General features: G+C 41.0%; 1 protein-coding gene across 1 annotated transcript; it reads left to right on the top strand.

The window, feature by feature from the left end:
• Positions 1 to 3523: 3523 nt before the first annotated feature.
• HPGDS (hematopoietic prostaglandin D synthase) lies at positions 3524 to 19053 on the top strand. The gene is made up of 5 exons (XM_010193065.1): positions 3524 to 3660; positions 12934 to 13026; positions 15063 to 15172; positions 18007 to 18105; positions 18761 to 19053. Exons 1-5 carry the CDS (start codon positions 3528 to 3530, stop codon positions 18923 to 18925), a joined length of 600 nt encoding a protein of 199 aa, XP_010191367.1. The 5' UTR covers positions 3524 to 3527; the 3' UTR covers positions 18926 to 19053.
• The last annotated feature ends 1098 nt before the right edge of the window (positions 19054 to 20151 follow it).

Raw genomic sequence — 20151 nt, 5'->3', positions numbered from 1 at the left:
TTGAATGTAATCACGAGATCCACTAATCTTCTGTTCAAAGGTATGTTAAAACCAGTTAAGCGGGCTTTAAGAAAGCCACAGAAGAAAGCTAGAAAATCAGCTAAGCGGGTCAACAAGTTTAAAGCATTAAAGTTGATTTAATAGTAAATTTAGATTAGTTGAGTTCATTGCTTTGAAAGCTGTATGCAATAAAACTGGGGCTGAAGTTTCTGCAGGCTCTGTCAATGTAGGGCAGTGCAGGTGTACAGGTGCGTTCCAGCCATGTATTCATTGCTTTATAAATTAAAAAAACCTACTGCTTAGATGGCAGATTGATTGGTGGAAGGCAAACCAGCCCACTCCTGCATTTATACACACCTGGCTCTGCAAGGAACTCACCTGAACAGATTTGATAGCACTAAGAAGGTGGCTAAAAGTTTGCAAGTCTGGGCACTAAGGTCCTCCCACCACCACCACCTTCCAATATTTTAAAGCCATGAATAAACCTAAAAAAAAACAAGAGAGAACTTTAAATAGTTTAAAAGATTTCCCTAAAAATCACCTCCCCCTAAAAACAAAAACACAAACTAAGACCCAAAATAGACCTAGAAGTGACATTTTTCAATAATTTAATAATTTTGGAAGTTTAAAAAAATGGTCAGCATCCATTCTTTTAAAAAACACACTGGGAATATGAAGCAAAAGAGAAAAAAACCTAACAACTTACTTTGTATGTCTGGCAAAAAGCTATCCCAAACACAACCATTTCTTCCATTTAGAAACGTAACTGTAATTGTTTAGGAAGTGCTACTCCTGACATTTCAAAATGAATACAAATAAAAAATAAAACCTACAAACATTTACAAAACCATGCTTACAATAAAGATGTAAAGGCCTTTAAAATGGTAAACTCCTTGTAGAGTTGGGTTGGGTTTTTTTTGTTCACAGATGGAAAAAAATCAGAAGCTTAAATGTGCATCAGCACTGCAAATATTTGATTACTCCTCACAGTGTAGTCATTAGAAATCTGTTTAGCTTTGCTTTAGACATTTCAAACAATAGTTTCCCCTGCTTCCTCAACAGACCAAAATATTCCACAGTCTACAACAACAGCCGGAAAGACTTCCTGATCTTCAGCCAAAATTTCCTCTTCTTTACATCATCACTACCTCTGATCACCCTCGTCTTTGTATACAAAGTTCCCCCACAGTAAGGATTACACTTTTAAAATCCACACCACTAGAAACATTACGCTTCACTCACCTCCAGCCTGCTCTATCTATAGCTGTCTACTACCTTTCTCATGATCATACCTTAAAATCTTCTATTCTGGTGCTTTTAAATGCCTTCCAGCAGTCGACACCTTTTGGCTAACACAGAGCTAAGTGGGCCAGAGGTAGCCAAAAAGCGGGAGCCCTGTGAGAGTGGTGCAGTAAATCCGGGGCACTGGAACTTCTGCTGTTTATTAAAAAAGCTCTGCAGACACCCCTAAAGAAGGGAAGCAGACACTGTGGGTTTTGCATGTTAAAGGCCACATTCTCTCCAAATGCAGATTGAATCAGTAGTATTTGCTTGCCTTTAAAAAATTGGAAAGCAAGAATCAAGTGTGGCTTTTTCTTCCCCTTTTACTCCCACATCACTAAGTTATGTCTACTTTGAACATCAGGTAATGCCATTCCTCGCTCCCAAATGACCACATAAAATCAGAAGCAGGGACAAACGGGGGTGGAAAAAGCTGCAATTGCATCCTCTCTTCTTACATTAACTTTGTAGACATATAATCTCAACTCATCCTCCATAAATAAATAATAAAGTATTAAAACATATAGTAATATTATATAGGCACAATAAAGCATAATTAATAAATAATAATTAATATTATCCAGTAATAAATCTCGGTACAAAATTTGAAAATAGAGTAGTATTGCTTTGGCACTTAAAACAAGCTTGAAAAATTTGGAATTGTCAAAATGTCTGGCTTTAGAGAAAGAAACAGTTACACTTGTAATCATTGAGCTGTGTTTGCCAAGCAGCAGACAAATGTGTTTTCTGATAATTAACACAGCTAGAAAATTAATCACATCCTAATGTAACTCATTTTGCCTGCAGCTTCCCTCTTTTAGACCATGCAAAGGAACACACTCGCTTGACTTTTAAAAACATAACTGTCAGGATGTCTTTGTTTTGAAGCACTTTTAGATATCTCCACTGGTAATTCTCCATCTCTGCTCCTGGTTCTCAGCTGGGCCATTAGCTGTGAAAAATTTCCATTTACCAATAACCTCCTCTCACCCTACTGTGTGCTGTAGGGGAACAGGTAACATTCAGGATGAATTAAGGAGTGTGAGTTAGGTGTAAGCTTTCCCAGGCTCTGCGCAAAGAGCCTCTCCCTCCAAAGTGAAAGCTGATGATACATCTGCCCTCAAGCATCTGTTTTCAAAGGCAAGATGACTAAAGAGAGGGCTGTTTCCATTGCAAGGTTGTGTAGTAGCCCTTACTCATTCACAAAAAAATAAAAAGTTCCCTTTCTTCCCTAGTGCAGACGATCTATGCTGCACACTCTGTTACTAACACTCTGATGGACAGAAAAGAATGATAAAGTACATGTTAAGGTCTACTTTAAGGCCAAAATGAGAAAAGGTTTTGCTTTGGATGAGGACGTGGATGGTTGTTTTTGTTTCCCTTATAGCCAGTACACTTACACCTCAGCTGAGCTCATAGATCTCTCTTATTAAGTTGCTATGTGTGCAGAGTTTAAAAGCTTATTTCTGGTTTAAAGCAGCCTTAGCTCTTCACCTTCCCTGCACCATCCTTCTTGTACAAACTCATGAGTCTTTTCTTTTGTTGTCTGTTACACCGAGGAACAAATAGATCCTTCCTGTTACATGATTCCTAAATAGAACTGGGGGGGGGGAAATCACATGACAACCTAACAGTCATTTCAAGTTTTCTTTTGGCTTCTGTACAAGAAACTGAGAATGTGATGATGATTTTCTCAAAACAACAGTTTCCATAGCAAATTTTCCTTTTAAAAGAACTTGGGTTGATTGCCTAAGCAACTAGGGTAATAGTAACTGAGGAAAATCACAACAGTTTGGCAGTTCTTATGGTTTGATTTTGGATGAAGGTCTCCATAAGCAATAGAGGCTGAACAGGGCAGGCTTGAGCAAAATTGCTGCTCAAGACAGCAACTATCTTCTGTTATGGTACATGATTTTAGGTTCACACTCTGAAAAACACTTTATAAAAATTGCCTGAGTTTGGAGTTACAATAAAAATAAATGAAAGCTGAAAGTTCTTAATATGTCTTAAAAAACCAAGGCATATTTCTGGAGATACAGAAGGAGGAACTGCAGGTTTAACTGTCATTGTCCACGTCTGAATGTTGTGGCTAGCAAATGCAGAACAAAAAGGTGCGATTAACACAATGATAGCAAAGTACAACACACCATGGCTTAGTGTAACATGTCTTTTGCGTTGTACAAGCATGTGTTTCAAAAACAGGAGTTGAGTTACTCAAGACGGTGTCTTCCCTTCTAGGATCCAGGATGCCGCACTACAAGCTGACATATTTCAATCTGCGAGGACGTGCAGAAATCAGCCGCTACATATTTGCCTACTCGGGCAAGAAGTATGAAGACCACAGGATAGAAGCAGCAGACTGGCCCAAAATCAAGCCAAGTAAGTAGCATGGGATCTTATACCCAAAGCTCTGTTAGAAATGCTGTCAAAAAGCAAAACAATTGATGAGGTATCTATGTTTCATGACCAAAAATATATTTAATTACTGGCTTTAGTTAAGCCTATGGAAATTTTATTGTCTAGACAGCTAAAATGTCATTCCTTATGCTCTCACAGAAGTCTGAAATCAAATCTTCTGACAATTTAAAATTACTTACCTGCTGTCATCCAGCTGCTCTTTTAATCCTATCACTTCAGTTCAGCTTCTGTCTGCCTAAAGCTAACCAAATGTGTGCTGATCTTCTCAGCTTCTTTGGATGATTTGGTCTCAAAGATCACACCACAGCCTTCACCCTGGTTTTAGAAAGCCAAATTGGAAACACATGTCAAGGAGGACACACCTTTGCAACCAGAAAAGTCTTCAGGAGGGGAAAGTGATGAGAGAAAACAAAAGAAATCACTTGATATAGCAAGGAGAAAAGGATTAAAAGAGGTGCTAGAAAATACTTGTTCTTAAGAACAAGCCCTACCAGAACTTCCAAGAGTACTCTGCAGGCTACTATACTCTATCCATTTAATAGATTTTAGTTAAAGTCTTTCCAGCTGTTAAAGCTATTTCTTATTTCTGTTCATTAAATTAGCCTTAGTTCAAATGAAATGGATCTTAAGTTTGGAGACCAGGGATATGGTCTTACAGATATCAGAGATATCTGTGTTTTCATTTCATGGATTTGGCCTGAGTTTTGCTACACAGGCTATGACTTTTCACATTCACAAGGTGGTTTCTGTTAATCAGGCAATGTTTCTTGGTAAGTTCTCACACCATTTAATAAGTCCAGCCAACAGGCTACCAAATTCTTGTAGAGTGCAGTTAAATTGGGTCTTCCCTTAGTGTTCACAATGACTTGAATGACAAATCCTCAAACACCGCTGTTCTGAAAGTGGCAGCTGAAGCCACCATTTGAGCTGTGGTGCTCAAATCTAGAAAACACTGACTAACAACCCATGGAGAGGAGTGTAGATGAAGCACTGGAAATGGGATATTTTCAGCTAGTTATTATTCAGTCAGTTATTAACTGACTTTGGAAGCCTTTTCTTTGTAAGAGCTTAAGCCTGTTGATGTGGTATAGCTTATTTCTTCTCCACTGCAATTCTCGGGGAAGCAGGGTAGAAGTCAGACAAACTGAGGAAAGCTCTGTGTAAACCTTTTTTGTACTTAACTACACATATATTCACATGTTGGTTAAGTCATTTAACCTTTGGATGTTTTTGTTTCTATTCTGTGATGTGAAAAGTTAGTTAGCAGGTTTACCAAATGTTAATTAAGATTTTTTCATTTTCTCTGCATAATGGCCTTTCATAGCAGCCTCTACTATGACTGATCCCTAGAAGAAATTCCAAAGTGGATAAGAAGTTTGGTAAAATGTGGGAGTTGCTGCTCTCAGATTTGTGAAATCATCTGTGCAGAGCTGATGCTGGCTTTTGAGTTCTTCTGTAGACACCCAGTCAGTCAGGGATTGGGAACTGGAGTGTATGGTGCTAATTTTCCAGGAAAACATACACCTACAAAGAAATAGAACATCAGAATCACAGAATCGTTATGGTTGGAAAAGACCTTTAAGATCATCAAGTTAAACCACTAACTTACTCTACCATGTTCCTGAGCACCACATCTAGACAGATTTAAATACATCCAAGGGTGGTGACTCCATCACTGCTCTGGGCAGCCTGTTCCAGTACTTGATAACCCTTTCAGTGGAGAAGTTTTTCCTAATAGTTGGATGCATGTCTGAAAGTGCTATTACATCTCATACCAGAATGCTAAGCTTTTACTTCTGGAAGGCTCCCTGAATCCTAGCTCAAGCACCAAGGTACTGGTGGCATTTGCCACCAGCAGCATCTGCATTGCAGACAGTATGCAAGTTAAGAGATTCATCAACAAAAACAAGAATAAAGGTATCTGGTTTGTACTTGTAACAACACAACACTGCTAAGGAAATTGCCTGGACATCAACTGACTGATGATTACCTCCTCCTTCTCCTCTGTGAAGCAGTGGTTACTCATGATATTTCCAGACAAAGTAATCTCCCACGGGCAAATCATTCAGCAAAACTGAATGCAAGGTAGCAACAGGGCTTTGCGGTAAACAGCCTTACTCTGTGCAAGACAACCAATAGCCACTGCCCCAGTCTGCCCTAAGGTACCTAAACACTGACTTCACAGGCCATGACTCAACACAAGAAATGGTTGTCTCCTAGCTAGGGACCAGGTCATACAGGATTTGTGTCTCTTAACACTACAACAGTATTGCATACAGCAGAGATGCACCATTCGCCATAAGGAAAACAAATCACTTGCATTTGCTACTGTCCTGAATTTTCCAAATGTACCTCAGCTACCTCTGTGGAGGCAGAAATTGAAGAGGAAAAAGCACCAGTTCTCAGGAAAGCAGGTAACAGGATCCTTGCCAAAAAAAAAAAAGCTCAATTATTGCTGTGTTCAACAGTAAATATGAAATGAGGGGATCCATCCAATACATCGTGCATATAAAGGCATCGTGCACTCTGCTGAGAGATCTTCTACAATACTATCATTCACATTCTGTATTCAGATCTTTCCTATGAAGCTCATGATTTATTTTTTCCCCCATTTTACCTGGATTTGGTCCACTTCAAAAACAAAAGAAATAAAGTAGCAGATTCCAGAGAGCTTAATCCTGGTGAAAACCAAAGTGTGGTAAGCATTTAGCAATGATAAAAGCGAATTACAGCTGCATTTGATATAACTGCAACTAATGTAATAGTGATTTGGTACACTGCTTGTTTTGCAATCCTCAAAAATCATTAAAATTGGCCCAATTCTTTGACTTAATTATATAATTATATATTGAAGTGATATTAAGAAATACCAGACAAATGGCTATGCACACTGGCACACATCATGTTTGCATTTACCAAATGCCTACAGAAGAGCTGAAACCAGTTTTAACCGCAGGGTCTGCAAGTACAGTGTAATGTCCCTATTTTAAGAAACTTCAAGTATGATAAAGTGAGAGAAACTAAAAAACACTTAGGGAAGCAGTTTGGACACTTCGTCTTTCTTGAGCTCCTGTGGGAACAAATCAAAGAAGTGAGGTTTGTCTAAGAGCACAAGGAACTGGGTCTCTGCACAGAGCATAGGTTTGCTTCACCAATTTTCACAGCATTAAAGTTTTGGAACAAATACCAACCTCCCAGTCAAATCATTGTACCACACAAACCAGAAAAATTCTGTTGTTATTCTGAAGAAAATATATTTCTTAGTTCTCCCATAAAACTGATGGGAAAATAGAAACTGTGTGCATTATGATTAATGTGTAGAAAGGTCACTTAGAGAGCAACTTGCAACTGCTGCAAGTTAAATTTTGACCTGGACAGAAGAGCATGACCGTTTTTGTTGTTTGTTTTGGTACTTTTCAAGTGTCTCCTCCCAGGAAACTGTCTTCTTAATGGTCCTTCAGGCAAATAAGTAACTCATCACTCCTAGAAATGCTGTCTCGCTTGATTTTGTGTACACCTAAGTGGTGCTTTGTTTGCCTGAGAGGGAGGCACATTATAACACAAAAACCTATGTCATTTGGCATATACACTCAAATTAAAATTTCCATATCTCAACATTACATTTTTTCCCTTCTATCACTAAACAGATCATCTATGGTATATTTTCCAGTTGCTGATTTCAGGCAAGCATTGTAGTTTATAGTAGTTTATAATATAAACAAGCTTAAGCAAGCTAGTAGGTAATATTAGCATTGGCTAGCTTTAGCACAGAATTTTAAAGAACAGGTTAATATCAAAGTAGCAGCTTTACATGACCCTTCACTCTCTATAAGTCAATAATTATTTAAATAAGTAAACAAACTTACATTTTAGGTTTCCTTTTAAACCGACTTTGACTTGACCATGACACCATTTAAACTGCAGTCAATTCAAGATATATAAATTATCATATAATAGACTTATTCAAGATCTGTACATAACAGGGTCCTCATTATTACAGTGACATAAGTCATGATTTATCAATAAATCCACTGTAATGGTGCACAGAGTTACCATCCCCTTGAGATACTAGGCTAGCAGGCAGAAACAGATTTTGTTCTGCGGCTCATTTGGGGAATTTGAAGCAAAGACAACTACACAGAATTGATCTATCATCATAGCAAAGGATGCTTTCATTGCACTGATGGCCGTAAACACCCCATACACCGTTTAGGATGGGTGGGATGAGAAGAGGTCCTCAAGAAACCTGACAGACTAATTATTGCACTGAAAATACTTCCAAGATAACAGATAAATCTTGAGAGGCACCTGACAGCAGACAAGAAGCCCTCAAAGGAGCAGCTGTCCTGGTTCCTGAGTCACTTGCTGCTACGTAGCTCTAGCTAAGATGTGCAAATAGCTATCTCTGGGTTAAAAGTAGGGCTTATTCTCCTTGGAAGTGATTGCTACGAGTCGTAGTAGCGACAGCACTAAAGCTAGGTTGATGTTAGATCAGACCACCATCCTGGTCATCCCTTTCTGGAAGATACAGATTCTGGGTGCCTCCAGCTCCAGGCCAATCACTTCCCAGGGGTTCTGCTCCTCTGATAGCCTTACCAAAAATGCGTCTTTCATATATTTCTTGTTGGAAGATGCAAAGTATCTCATATATTTGTTTCTCATGATTCAATTTAAATATGAATGGAAAGGAGAAGCAGTTACAGCCAGTTTTCAAGGCAAAGGAGAACTTATTTTGACAGAGATATTGCAGTAAGAAGCATAGCTGTGACATTTATTTTCCTCCATCTTTGACCAACACAGCTGACTTGCTATGGCATCAAGCTAAGCTGCTTGACTGCAAAACCATTAGTTAATTGAGTTTTGAGGAGCAATCAAATGCTTAAACACAGGCTGCTTAGCATCAAGGCCATGGACAGCTTCAATGCAGGCAGGAGGAAGCATGAGGAAGAGCAGGTCAGCAGCAAAACTGTGCTTTGCTCTTCTTTGTGTTTCCTATCCTTGTCTTTGACAGAGAAGCATGCCCACGTGAGCACCATCCTCTGGGTCATGCCCAGGAGGAGAAGCGAGGAGCTCATGGTCAAAGGGAAGGCCTGAAAACCAGTGAGAACCTACAGGTGTGCTGGGATGGGAATAGTTGTCCCAGCCCTAAGGGGCTTCATAAGACACAGACAATTTAAACATACGTCCTTGCTTTTAACGCACATCATCAGGCCTCATCTCCCCTGCTTAGTATCCAGCAGACTATATAAACATGACAGTTCTAGTCACAAAAGCCAACCAAAATTGAATCATGCATAAAAAGGAATTCATCCAACCCCTAAACAATGCACAGACACTTCAGCAAGTCCTTCCTGAAATAAGAAGAGAAACTGCAGATCAGTCTGATGACTTACGTTTGCACTCTGTCAAGGTTTTCTTCATGGGCACTGTAAAGTCTGTGCAGATTTAATTCCAGCATGCTATGCTAAAAACAGTGAATAACCAAGATAACAGGAAAAGTAAGAGTTTGCTGATGAAAGTTCAATTTAAAGAAGACTACAGGTTTAATTATCCAAACATCATGCTTTTTTAAAAACCCTGTTCCTCTTTTCAGTGAGTTTTCAAACTAAATCTGGGAATCAACACAAGAGTTCATAGCACCTTCTCCTTCAGATGAGTAACACAGCAAGCAGAAACTAAAAGGGAAAGTATTTTGTGTATGTCTGAGAAGTGACGCTGTTTGCACGATGACGGCAACAGATTTTTCAAGTTCTCATCCTTCAAATGCAATTGCTCAAGTGGGAGTTGGAAACATTGCAAGACAACACTGTTTTGAAAAACATGGAGAAGACATCCATATGGATACACCAGGGTATAAACTGACGTAAAGCACAAAGTGGCCATGTAACTGATCAAGGTTAAAGAAAAACTAGCAAAGTGAAGGGCACATCTTCCAGTCTGCACTACTTTGGCTTAACTGTTCACTCACGATCGCTCTCCGAAGCATTTTGTTTCATTATCTGCCCCCACAACCCTCATTCTACCAAAATGAGAACCCCCTCACTCTCCAGCTTCATGTGCCACCTCTTTCACTTGCTCATCTAATGTAGGAGCCTGGCAGGAACCGACCTACGTGCTTTGTTCATCTGGTGTTACATGAACCCTGCATTTCACCGAAAACGTGTAAAATTTAGTAGTTTTAATACAATTAGTATACATATGGCGCATTCAGACATCCCCAGAGGTTCCTCAAATGTGTGTTGTCAATGAGCAGAGCTATGGCCAAAAGCACCACAGGAGGCTCAAATCCAGCCACAGAAGCCCCTATCTACAAGTCTAAGGATAGCACTGCTTAAATTTGTGTACAGACAGATGGGATTTTCTTGTGGTTTGGAGCCCCTGAGTAGATGGTTTAGCTGTGGGTTTTGCTGCACTTCAAAAAACGGGCTCCGGCAAGGTAACCAGGTCACATCAGGGTCATTTGTCAAACCCTGACCTTGCCTCCGGCAATCAAAATGTGCCCATAGAGTGTGATGGCTCTTCATATCCTTCCTTAGGATGAACTGTGCAAGACAAATCCACCCCCCTCTTCTCTCCTTGGAAAACAAAGTCTCCAGTTTTCACAGGAAATGCATTCCTGCCCACAAGAGCCAAACTTTATACGCAGTATTCTGGGTTTTGCTATGAGTTTATCAATATAGGAAATCTTCTTTCACGTTACAAGAGAAAAAAGATACTTCACTGCAGGTTACTAAAAACTTTGGTCTTGTCAGATGAATTTGGGATAATAACACTATGAACACGCAAGAAAGGAAGGAATGTCTCCCATTTACCATCTGTTATGCTTTAAATAGTCCATTCATTGCTTAGTAATGATGGCAATAGATGTGCTGCCTCTTAGCAAAATAAACCCCAAGCCCCATCATAAATCAGAGCATAATGCCTCTTGGACATTTAAGGCCTGCGGGACAACGTGCAATAAAATCTGCTCTGTATTAATTTTCTACTTGCATTATGAATCATGCAAGTGTATGAATATTTCTATTGCCCACAAAACAAAGCTGGATTTCTATATTTTTAATTGTTAACTCAGTTTCTTTTCCAAGAAAGAATAACCAGATCTCAATGAAAAATAGCTTAACACTGAGGAGGAAGGAGTTTGCAGGCATTACTCATGTTTTCAAGGAGGGAGTAGCAATTCCCTTGAATTCTGTGGACTGCTAGGAAAAAAAAAAGTGAATCCAGAAGTAGCCAGATTTCTGAGAAACATGACAACTTACTACCACTCCACCACCCAGCTGCCTTTTGCACCTTCATCCACGTTCCTCAGCCATCAGAAAGATGCCTTCCTCCTTTAGCTGCTGTCAAGAGTTTCTTAAAAAAAAAGTAGAACTATACAAATAAACTGGCTTTCATTTGACTTGTAGTGACTGAGAAAGTAAAATGCCAGTCAAAGCTGTGTCTTTTAGACTTTCTGCTGTATGTAAACACAGAAAATGGTCTGTTTGGTTTCTGGATGAAGCAATTGCAGTTTCCCAACCTGAGCAGCGATCATCATGTTTTGACAGTTATTGCTACAGAGGCTGCCTTAGTCACGTTGCCCCAGCCAAAACTGCATCAGCCCAGTGCCACTCCTGGCAGGGCCTCCGAAAAAGGCTGGTTAACTCCTTCGGGTGTGGTGGTTATTGCACGCCAGCATGTCCAGGAGTCACTCATTCCCTCTGCTCACATTTGCTTGAAAGATGTGCTGGTATCCTGCAAAAGCAAACATTGTTTCATAGCTCTGCAGCTTTGGAGGCAGCGATGCTCAGGGCACCCCGCACCATTAAATTCATAGTGCAGGACCAAGGCTCTTCTCTTTTCACAACCAGAGAACTTTTCAGTGCAGCATTCAGGGATGCAGCTTTTCCTCACTGGATTCTCAAAGCAGCAATATGTGGGCTTGCCAGGACCTTGCTGATCTCTGGATAATAAACATACGAAGTTTTCCATATAGCAAGTCTGTTATTATTTTTATAACAATGAGCAGTACACGCATTCTCCCTGGGATACAGCAGTTAATGCTCTCTGAGCTCTCTTGCTTCTGCTAGTCATCATCAGCAAAATTTATATTGGCTTCAGTGTGCTAAACTTAGGGAAAGAAATTGTATCATTAGTACTGTGTTCAGATGCAGAAATAAAAATGCACAGAGGAGTCCTGGATGTCTTGTGCTGCTGCCAAATTCATTCTGCAGATACACATTTGACAACAAATATCTTGTACCTAATGTGGTTTGCACACTGCATGCTAAATCATGGAGCCACATGGCAGTGTTCCTCAATTGCTGTATCATCGATTGAAGTTACCTTGATAAACAGGTCACGAATGCATCAAGTTTCATTATTATTCTCTTTTCATTAAAAAATCAATAAAGCTTAAAGAATAGAAGTGGTATTCCAGGAGTCCTGTAAAGACAGTTTTCCTGGGTCTGAAAGCACCTTGCACATTTCCAACAGCCAACATTTTCACTTTTCTGCTACTGCCTTTTTACACCACAAGACAATCTTAAGATGGGCATATATTTTATGTGCACAAACTGTAATCCAGATGGAAATCATGTACAAAGCATTTGGTTATGATCAGCACTTGCAGTCATGTACTTGGAGTTTATGAAGTAGCATCATTTGAAATGCAGAGATTTAAATTTCCTCTGGTGAACAGCACCAGGTTCCCACAAGAGGATTCTCACCACCCATGTGGTTAAAGTCTGGAGGCCTCTTCCCTGTGACTGGCTGAAATTTTTTGTCATGCAAGCCAAGTCAAGTAAATTTGAGTATTTGCTTAGCATTTGTGGTTCAGTGTGAAAGCTCTATTTGTCTCTTGGTGATGACTGTCACGTGAAACATCTTGTCACAGCTTAAGTTCTGAAATACAGATGCTTCTCTGCATCACTGCTGAATTTAAAACAAGTGAAACAGCAACTGCATAAAGAATTCCGGATATGTGGGAGCACAAGGTTAGGAAATAGGAAATGCAGTACTTGGTTTATACATTATAATTGCCTTATTGCAGTACAATCTGTTATATCCTTACTTTTTTTTTTTTAAGTCCATGTGTTTCCCCTATAGCAACACTGTGAAACTGTGAAGTGCTATAGCAATGCGTACCCCCTGAGTGGTAAAAGTGTAACTATTACAGACTGTCATTGTTAAGGGCTATAATTTAACTTTTTTGTTGGCTTTTTTCTCTCTCTCTTTTTTTTTTTATCCTCCAAGCTATCCCGTTTGGCAAAATCCCCATTCTGGAAGTAGATGGAGTTATTATTCACCAGAGCCTGGCAATAGCAAGATACCTTGCCAGAGAATCAGGTAACACATATTTCACCATTTCCTTGCTCTGTTCTGCACCTACCTTTAATCCTAAGGAAAAATACATCCAACCACACCAAAAATAGAAACAAATGACTTGTTGGCAAGCCCAAACAAGCCAAAGGCATCACCAGCATGGCAATACGGGTATGACTGCTTTTCCCAGGCACAAATATTGAGCGGTTACCAGCCTCTCTCTGCATCCGTAGTTCCTCCATTAGCTCCAAGTGCTGAGCATGGAAACACTGCGTCCCACAGAGGATGCTATTAGAGGAGATGGAGCGATGGTGTAACACATCTCTGCACCAAGGAGCACCATGCAGTGGCATGGCCATGCTCTGCTGTCTGCCTCCCCGTAATCTGGTGCCAGTTTTGGTTGCTGGGCTGGGGCAAGTCTGATGAGATCTCAGGCTACATCCCTTGTGGTTCCATGATCAGAAAGAAGAAACAGAGCAATGCACATCTAGGATGCTGTATGACAGGGTTTAGAACCATTCAAATCACATAGAAAGTTAAAAAAAAAAAAACCCACAACAAAAACAAACACCAACCAACCAACCAACCAAAATGGTTCAAAGTAACAACCTGAAGTTGGAAATGCTACAATGTCCAGCGTTGAAGTCACACAGCTGAGCTCCATATTTGCACTGTAAGTGTGTACACCTAAAGGAAAACTCATAAATGATCCCCCTTGTTTGAGTTTCCCCTCTGCATACAGTACCTGAGGCTTGCACTGACTTCTCCAGCCAATAAACTTTATTCACCCATCACTGCAGGACAGAAAGTGCATACCTGTGGCTCCCCTCAGGCTCCCAATTTCCCCAGGAGTTAAATTTTGAGCTGTGGGGCTAATCAGAGAGAGAAGCAGGGGGGTGAGATTTGGGAAGCATTAGAGATTATTGCAGTCAGCAGGCAGCACAGTCCAAAGCAGATTTAGGCAACAGTTCTGAGCTGGTGGAGATTAGATCAGACGGTGACATCACTGCCTCTTTAAATACTTACATGCTGTGGAAGTACTCCACCAGTTAGATAAAGTGATATAGGACTTAGTAATGCAAATAACCAAAGAGAGTAGGTGGGGCTTGCTGTAGGTCAGCAAGCTGCTTTTCAAAATAATCTGCAAAACTGATCTGGTCAAAGGTGGACGTGTTCGTGGTGCGCTGAACATCAGCAAATTGATGAGGGGGGCTGGGAAGTGAGTATTTTCCTATCTTTTTACACTCTGAGCAAAGAGATGTAACTTGCCTGTCAAAATATCTCACATTTTCCAACTGCCTTCAAAAGCATAAAGTAAGGGAGATATCTTGGCAGAAGAAGGGCACATGGTTTGTGGGAGTCACAGAGCTTCCAGGTGAGGTTGAAAGAGCCAAGAAAGGAAGCAAAGGATGATCTGGACCTGCTCAGAAATGAAAGCATGAAGGCAGGTCTGTGGAATGAGAGCAAGGGAAAGTAGTAGCAGCATTAAGAAGAGTGCAGGCAAACCAAAGGACAACAGGGGAGGAAAGCAGATTTGTAAATTAAAGGTGCCTGATTACCACAAAATAATCAAAAGGATGTCACAAGAAGGTTCAAAATGGGCCTGAATGGGCCGGATAAAAGGAAAGAGAAGCAGATTTTCACAGAAGCACTTTTGGAGGTTGTTTTGAGAGGTGGAAAGACCACAAGGTGGAGAAGAACATTGAAGGCTGCGATTGGGAAAGATTAACAGAAAGGAATTAGTGCTAACATTGAACATCCTGGGATGGTGGAAAGCAGAGAGAAAGATACAGAAGTGTTAGTCAGGCCTTGGCTCAGGTGATGGAAAGAACAACTCACTGCCTTGGATGGCTATACGAGGCTGGACAGGGAAAAACGCAGCGGTAGGTGAGATTACATCTTGATGCAAGGAGTCAAATGCATGTTGTTAACATCAAAAAAGCCCTGGAAAGCATGTATGTTTATGGAAAGGTTCACAAAGAACAGAGTTTACCTTTGGGGCATCAAAAACTCCTGCTGACGCCGTCTGTAACCTGCCTTCTTGTGCTCACTTCCCACAGGCCTGGCGGGGCAGACACCTGTGGAACAGGCACTAGCTGATGCCATCGTGGACACCATAGACGACTTCATGACGCTGTTCCCTTGGGCAGAGAAAAACCAGGACGTGAGAGTAAGCCAATTGCTAATTTAAACAAAGACAGCACATAATCCATGACTCTGTACCTGAGCATCAGATCTGGAGAAACCACCATGTGCCAACCCCTGGGTCCATCACCTCACCTCAGCAAAGCTGAGCTGGAGGAGCTCTGTGCTTCTTTCTCCAGGCTAATCCAGCCTTTCCACATCCTCCTCCACCAGGTTTTTTTCACCCTTGGTGGAAGCAATGATTAAGCCATCATGAGCTGCTCCTCACTGGTTCACCTTGAATCAAGACTGCCATGTGTGCATACATCAAATTGTTCTTCAAAAGGGAAAGACAGGACACTTCCATCCTAGCTAGCACTGAGCAATACCTGTATCTTGTTGGGAAAAGAATAAGTGCAAATCTGTCTATTTTTGATAACTGAGCAGGATTAACAGCTCCATCTCCTTCCTTTCTGCCCTTGAGATCTTGATTTCTACTTGGCTTTTCATGAGTATCAGTCTTCAATAACATCAGCTGCCAGGGATAAATGCTTTTTAATTACCCAGGCGATACAGGACAGCAGGCCCTGCTAAAGGGGTGGCATATCCCTTGCTGTCACTGCAACTGTGCCCTCCAGGCCTCCCTGGTCCCACCACTTAAGTGCACCTCTACAGTGCTTCTGCTCCCACTTTAACATTCAGCTACATGCAAGTCCTATAGCATGAGGAAGGGATTTTTTAGGGCATCAGACTAGTCTCTCTCACCAAAGCCACAAATACAAGTGTGCAGATCAGCTGCTGAGGGGGAAGAAGGTGATGGAGGAGTTAACTCCAGCATTACAACAGCTCCACACAGCTCTGACCCAAGCAGATGACCTGGTCTCTTTGGGAAAGTGGTAATGACAGGTCTCGCCATTAACCACCAGTGCAGCCTCCTGCTATTTATTCAAAGGCAATGTTTCAGATAGATTAGGGTGTCTTATTTCCTAAACCATAGAGTACAAAATGTTGACCAAAAACCAGTAATAAATAACAAAACAATATGAAAGTGTTCTAAAATCTTACAGGGGAAAACATGAAAGTCTATTTGGAGGTTTTGTATTTAAAAAGTTAATTACTTAATCTCCTACTGATTTCCTGAAGTTTCCTCATTAGGGGAGGGGAGGTTGACTCATGATTTTTAATCGTTTAGGAACAACCACACTATTGCTAACAGGTTCATGGCAAAGCAGCGCTGCTGCCCTGGTGCTGCTGCTGCTCCTCTGCAGGGAAACTCCCATGACAGGGCCTGTGTGGGTCCCGGCTTGTACTCAAGCACTTCCCCAAAATAAGGACGCAGCCCATGTCACCAGTGATTAATTTAAGAGGGGAGAGAGTTCACAGGCAACCCTTATATGCCTGTACACATCCAACAGAGTGTTCCACGGCTAAGGAAGATCGAGAAACTCGCTTTCTGCGAATCTCTAACTCTTTCCTCGCTATTTACTGTTCTCCTCCCGGGTCCACTGCCACCACCTTGTGGTAGAAGTGGCGTCTCACGGCCTCACAAGGCCGGATTTAACTGATCTACACATAGTAAAGTCAGAAAATTTCCCCAGACCTGGCAAGTAATTAGAGAGACACATGTACCCTCAGAGAACGGTGAAAGGATGGGTTATGCTACATAGCCAGGAGCAAACGGAAAACCAAGCAAGGTAAAGGGAACAGAGGTGGAAGTTGCCCGTGGAAGCCTCCTCCGTGCCTTTACCCTACAACTCTCCCCCTAACAAAAAAATCTGGTGTTGCAACAGCTTCGTCATGCGTTGCTGGAGAGCTCCAGGGTTCAGACATGATGTTGTGCCACTCCAGAAGGTGGATCCTGGTCACGTCCCCACCAGCCTCACAGCTCGACTGCATACTTCTGTAGCTGGGGAGGTCATTACCGACGTGATCACACCATAGTTTGGGTTTTTTTTTTTTGCAGGAGGGGTGGGGGAACTTGCCTAACAAAAGGAAATGCTACGGTACAGGGTACAAATATGAAGTGTATGGCCTGCAGCCTTCTGGCTGTTACCTGCAGTCACAACATTCAGTTACTAAGCTCTTAACACAGCAGAAAATGATGTCAAGTCTTCAAACGTATCTACAGAAATACTGATTTTATTTCTGCCTGCAGTTTTGGGGACCATTTAGGGTGCTGCGGCTTCTAAATTTTATTCTTTTTGTTTTATTAACCTGAATTTCAAAGCCATTGAAATAATTCTGTTCTTGTATAGCAGTGCATATTTAACCAAGCCTGAGTGTGCTCCTCCAAACTGAGCCCAAACACATTAACTGCACAAACTGTGCCACACAGGTCACACCAGATGGTCACAACAGTCTGCAATCAAAACTGCTTCCACAAACAAACAGTTTCCCTCTCCAAAAGAGCTAACTCTTTAAGAACAGCCTTAAAACTTTCTGCTCTGGTGAACAGCTACCAGAGAAACATCACCATATACCACCTCATCCTTCATCCAGAAACATACAAATATTAAGGCCTGCATCCTTCAGTGCAGACTTCAGCTTTCAAAAACATATTTTATGCACCTCAAATCTCATTGCCACAGAGGAAAAAAAAAAGACAATAGCATGCTAACATAAAAAACCTTGTTACTGCTGCATTTCTTTACTTACCTTTAATAATTGCTGTTTGCTGTTAATCCTGACTTGGCTGTTAACACATTCCTTCTTCTGAAGAGAACTGAGAGCACTCTGAAGTTTGGGTTAGACCAAATGATTTCACTGTCACCTTTTTCAGATTTCAGCTTTCTTTTTCACAAGAAGCTCCCAAAAATTCAGTTTAGCCAACTGCTGTGCTTACGCATTGGTGTGCATCTTTGTGTTTCGTTCTTCTCCCAGAAACGAGCGTTTGATGACATCCTCACCAACAAAGCACCCGAGTTACTGAAAGATTTGGATACTTTCTTGGGGGATAACAACTGGCTGGTAGGGAAGTCTGTGAGTATGAGTTTTGTTTCTCCTATTCCAGTCAGTTTGCCACTAAAATAAAATCATTGACTATTACTGAATTTCTGGATTTCAGCCCATGAAACAACCCTCCCCACTCCTTTAATCCTTTCTTCTTACCAATACACAGTTGGCTGCTAAACTGTAGAGTGAAAACTGTGTGCCATACCATTAGAAAAGTGAGGCAAAACCAGGACTAAGATCCATGTTTGCTAAACCAGTTGAGACGTATGTTGACACAAAACATTACAAATGCTAGTGTACTGGTCAACAGAGATGGGAGTTGTTTAGAACTCAGTTTATAATCACTTAAAATTCATGAAAATATGGAAAAAAAACGTAAAAAATGTAATCCTCTTTTTTATCCAAACTGTTTGGAAACCAATTAAAACACTTTTCTGCAGCAAATACTATAATGCAAGTAAGATCAATATCAAAGACTTAATCAATTTTTACTCAAGTCCAGCTTTACATTGCAATCTGACTTCTGTAATTATAGGCTTTAAAAAAAAAACAACAATCCAAAGCAACACAAAACAGATGAATTAATGGTTTTATCTCTGCAGTTTGCCGAGAATATTTGTAGTCCCAGCTTCTGAGTTTACAAACTAAAGTTTATTATTGCTTTCTCTCCCATTTCCACCAGGTAACGTGGGCCGATTTCTACTGGGATGTGTGCAGTACGACGCTCCTGAGCTGCAAACCTGACCTGGCAGACAAATACCCCAGGCTCTTGGCTCTCCGAGACAGAGTGGAGGCACTTCCAGCCATCGCAGCCTGGATCCAGAAAAGACCGAAGTCGATGATGTAAATCCGCTGAGAAAAACAAATGCGTGTTTAGTTTTCATCATGACCAGCATCTTAAGTTATTAATTTTAGAATCATTTAAATTAATTTCAGTGGGTATACTATACCAAATCAAAATGTACAACTTGTATCCATTTACAAAAGAGAATCTAAAAAGTTGATTTAATATAGAATAGAGCCTGAGGGAGAGGTGTGGATTCAACTGCATTCCCCCCACTACTAATAAAGTGCTTGATCAACCCAATCAATGTTCTGTTGGCTCTCAAAGGGAGAGGAGATGAATAAACCTTCCTGGAGAGATGCAGTCTCAACAGTACTTTGATATTGTAGACTTTCAACCTGGAGGAAATCAGGCTAATTAACAGGGAGGATAAATGTGTGGGAGGACTAAGGGCACTACGCAAAAAAAAAAGGGAAAAAAGACCCACTCAGTCAACAAACTTCAAGCCTCTCAATCACCTTCTTTAGGCTCTTAGAATTTATGCTGTGCCACTAAAAAACAAAGACAAAACAACAAAAAAAACAACCCCAAAACCACCAAACGCCCAAGCAGCTGCCCAGGTTCACTATAAGGGCACCAGCTGCAGACACATCCAGCAGCTCCATATCTCTTCCAGTAAAAGTAGGAGATGCAAACTGCGGGGTGGTGGTGGCAGGGCTGGAAACCAGGTTTCAAACAAATGAATCAACAAAGTTTGGTCTTGTGGCCCGGGGGGGGGGGGGAAGGAGGTGGAAAGCCTGGCAACATGGATAGTTGTAGATGCAAGTGGTTTACACAAACTTATTCCTTTGTTGAGAACATGCAAATACAATGGGATGAGAGTTGGGTTAGGATCATGCTCAACAGAAACAGGCAACGTAAGTAACTGCAGCATTAAACATTTGTGGTTGTCTAACTCCCACTATTTAGCCCAATAAAACAGGTGGAATTAAAGCAGCATGGTAGATAAACTGATTCTTACCCTTACAGCAGGGCTGTAGAGCTGACATTCCCATGTATCTGTGCTATTTCAGCTGTGCATTTTGGAACATGCAGCACAGCCACAGAAGATTTTTAGTAAAAGCCAAGTAAAGTTTAGCTAAGACTGTGAAAACACTTTGAAACCTTTCATTTTCCATCCATTCTGTACTTGCAGAAAGCACGTGCAGTTGGAAAAAAAAGGCCCACAGTCATAACCAAACCAAAAAACTCAAATAACTGCCTATTTGATTGATAACATGCAAGTTATT

Source organism: Mesitornis unicolor, unplaced genomic scaffold (assembly GCF_000695765.1).
Source record: "Mesitornis unicolor isolate BGI_N332 unplaced genomic scaffold, ASM69576v1 scaffold41039, whole genome shotgun sequence".
Classification (NCBI taxonomy): domain Eukaryota; kingdom Metazoa; phylum Chordata; class Aves; order Mesitornithiformes; family Mesitornithidae; genus Mesitornis; species Mesitornis unicolor.
This window is presented reverse-complemented; position numbering and strand designations above follow the sequence as displayed.

What these genes read in the sequence shown, in the direction of transcription:
- HPGDS (XM_010193065.1), top strand. Translation starts at nt 3,528, where the DNA reads ATGCCGCACTACAAGCTGACATATTTCAATCTGCGAGGACGTGCAGAA. An exon ending in CTGGCCCAAAATCAAGCCAA is followed by an intron (nt 3,661 to 12,933) that starts GTAAGTAGCATG and finishes TTATCCTCCAAG; the next exon opens with CTATCCCGTTTGGCAAAATC. An exon ending in ATACCTTGCCAGAGAATCAG is followed by an intron (nt 13,027 to 15,062) that starts GTAACACATATT and finishes CACTTCCCACAG; the next exon opens with GCCTGGCGGGGCAGACACCT.